The 3,291-nt window shown below is 36.0% G+C and overlaps 1 protein-coding gene across 1 annotated transcript; it reads right to left on the reverse strand.

The window, feature by feature from the left end:
- Positions 1–2,596: 2,596 nt before the first annotated feature.
- On the reverse strand, positions 2,597–3,127 carry LOC124892773 (uncharacterized mitochondrial protein AtMg00810-like). The gene has a single exon (XM_047403979.1). It carries the CDS (start codon positions 3,125–3,127, stop codon positions 2,597–2,599), a length of 531 nt encoding a protein of 176 aa, XP_047259935.1.
- Between the last annotated feature and the right edge of the window lie 164 nt (positions 3,128–3,291).

Here is a 3,291-nt window from a genome sequence, read left to right on the forward strand (position 1 = left end):
CAACTGGACACCTTATCTTTTCACCAGGCTGACTTAAAGACCCTGAAAGTAAATTTTTCCTTGTTTTTTTTACAAGCCTCCTGATTCAGTGTCTAGCATAGCGCCGTTGAAATTGGTTTCTTGACCTAACATTGCAATTACCTGCTAACTGGTCAATTTAAGCCTGTATAGGGATAATTGAGATTGTGAAATTCTTCTTAGCCCTTAAAATTTGTTTATTTGAATCTTTACATAATGTGATATGCCCTCTTTATTACCTATGTTGCTCTTAAACTTTTCAAAAATATCGACATGTGCACGTCGAATCATCCAAAAGTAGTGTATTGTTAGAGGATCCGACAATATATATGGAGAATCCAATCAGCATATCTCTTTTCGGGTTAATTGTTATTGGTTCGTGCTTATAAGTCTGTCAACATTAGGGCAAAGTGTTGCCCATTGAATGAAATCGAGAGTCTTAACCTTTTAACAAAATGTTGCTCTGATTAAAAAAGAGAGTATTAATTTCGAGCGGTCAAAAACTAAAACCGGTACATTTAAAGCTTCATGAAGACAGTTGTCACGTCCCGAAATAATCCCTATGCGTGACTGGCTTCCGTTAACACCACTTGTCGGGAGAATCAATTTTCTATACATTCACAATATCTGCAAACACTAAGATAAAGATATGTGCAACTTCAAGTGTATTAAACGCAAAGTAATCATCCACAAGGACGGAGCCAGCCTTCTTTAGGGGGTTCGTCCGAACCTCCTTCGACGGAAAAATATACTATTTATGCATATTAAAATTATTTTTTATGTGGTTATAGTAGGCGTTGAACCCCCTTGGACTAATTTTTCTTTGAATTTGAACCCCCTTAGTTGAAATCCTGGCTCCACCTCTGATCATCCACCCTATTAGCGTAATACGATTTATGAAAACAACAATACTTAGATAATAACTCTCTAGCCTCAAATCTCACCCCAAGACCATGGAGCATCTAAACAGAGTTACATGAGTTCAACTTTTGGGAATGCAAACCCAACAAAAAGAATCATAATCTGAAAGTAACTAAAGCTGGATGACAGCCTCCACGAACAATGCGAAGGCTCACCTTAGCAACACAATCCACACGTAAAGATCGTCAGCCACAAGTCTCTCTCCGCAACAGTATCTATAAGTATGCAAGTAAGGAGTGAGCTATATAAATATAATCTAGTAAGATCCTCGGCTCGCTACTTTAAATACTCCTGGGACAAGTATTAGAAAATACAACAACACCAAGAACATATAGTTATTACACACAGGAAGTATATCATAATAAAATGTCCAACGAAACCAACAATCATCCATCAGAAACTATATATCTTAACACAATTTATACCAAGTACTTATCACCATTTGAAATCAAAGTAATTAACCAACACTAGAAGTTTCGGGCCACAGACACAACGTGCCAAATATCAAGAGTATACACAATACTCGGAAAACATACACAATGTCTGATATCAAATAAAAAAACATACACAATGCTCAAGGGAAGCATACACAATGCCCCAACGGAATTAAGAAGCATACACAACGCCCCAATGGAATTAAGAAGCATACACAATGCCTCAATATCACAGTACAAAATCATATTACATCACGAAATAATTTATAAAAGAGTATTAGCATTCTTAAACATAAAGTATATGTGTTTGGCCTTGAAGACCGTCGATTCTGCCAAGCACACGCTTGTCCCAACACATGGATCTGCAGATATAAATATATCTTAAAAACAAATTTGAAAAGCAAGCACCCAAAGCTTAAAGTCTCACTTACCTCTGTTAGTTTAAAACCGTTAAAGGGAAACAACGCAAGAATTCAATTGAAAAGCTGGCCGCAGAAACAGAGATGGGAGTTTAAAGAAGATAATGCGTAAAGCAGTTGATTTTTTTTTCTTGTAAAGTCGTATGTTATTGATCATCAATTAGCAACTTAAATAGTTGTTGTTACAACTAAAAATGGGACAAAGAAACATCCTACTTCTATCAAAATTAAAAACATCCTACTTCTATCAAAATTAAAATAACTAATTAGTTTCCTACCAAAGATAGGACTCCTAATTTAACTAGGATTGTACTTAAAAAAACTGTTGTAGAAAACAGAAAAAACAGTTGCATTCTTAAAGCAACTTTCAACACTCCTCCTTGTTTTATGAAATGCAAACACCAATTCTTTGCCTTAGAAGCTCGAACTTGCTGACTGGAAGTGGCTTAGTGAACAGGTCTGCTAGCTGGTTTTCAGACTTACAGTATATTAGAGTCACTTCTCCCTTTTGTTACACTTCTCTCAAGAAATAGAGCTTGATGTTGAAATATTTGGTCTTCCTATAAAACACAGGATTGTTTGAGTTCGCAATAGTGGCCTGGTTGTCGACTAGAATCTCAGTAACGTCATTCTGTTCCATATGTAAATCACACATGATCTTTCTGAGCCATAGGGCTTGGGTTACTGTTGTCGTTGCTGCTATGAATTCAGCCTCTACAGTAGATTGTGCAACAATTTCCTGCTTCTTAGATGACCATGAAAAGATTCCTGAACCTAGGCTAAAACAATGTCTAGAGGTACTTCTCATATCATCAATGGATCCAGCCCAATCACTATCCGAGAAACCAAGCAACTTGAAGCTTGAGACTTCTCAAACTTTACACCATAGTCAACCGTTCCTTTGATATATCTTAATATTCTTTTTGCTGCTCTTAAATGCATCCCACTTGCATAATGCATAAAACGGGATAAGAGACTTACAACAAATAGAATATCCGGCCTTGTCGCAATGAGATACGTTAAGCATCCGATCAAGCTTCTGTAATACCCTTCATCAACTTTATCGGCTCCATCTTCTTTACAAAATTCCTCTTTTTGATTCATTGGTTCGCTCATCGGCCTGCAATCCATTTGAAATTTCTTCAGAATTTCCTTTGCATATTTCTTTTGGCAAATGAACACTTCACTTTTGCTTTGCTTGATCTCCATCCCAAGAAAATAGGACATAAGACCAAGATCTATCATTTCAAAAACTTGCATCATTTCTTCTTTAAACTCTTCAATCAACTTTAAATTATTTCCTGTTAACAGAAGATCATCAACATAAAGAGACATAATAAGAATATCATTATCTTTATGTTTTACATAAAGAGTGAATTCCAATAAGCTTTTTTCGAAACCCAAGCGTAACAAATGATCATCTATCCTGCTATACCAGGCTCTTGGTGCTTGCCTTAAACCATAGAGAGCTTTCTTTAGCAAATAAACCTTATTTTCTT

This window comes from Capsicum annuum, unplaced genomic scaffold (genome assembly GCF_002878395.1).
Source record: "Capsicum annuum cultivar UCD-10X-F1 unplaced genomic scaffold, UCD10Xv1.1 ctg50488, whole genome shotgun sequence".
Taxonomy (NCBI): domain Eukaryota; kingdom Viridiplantae; phylum Streptophyta; class Magnoliopsida; order Solanales; family Solanaceae; genus Capsicum; species Capsicum annuum.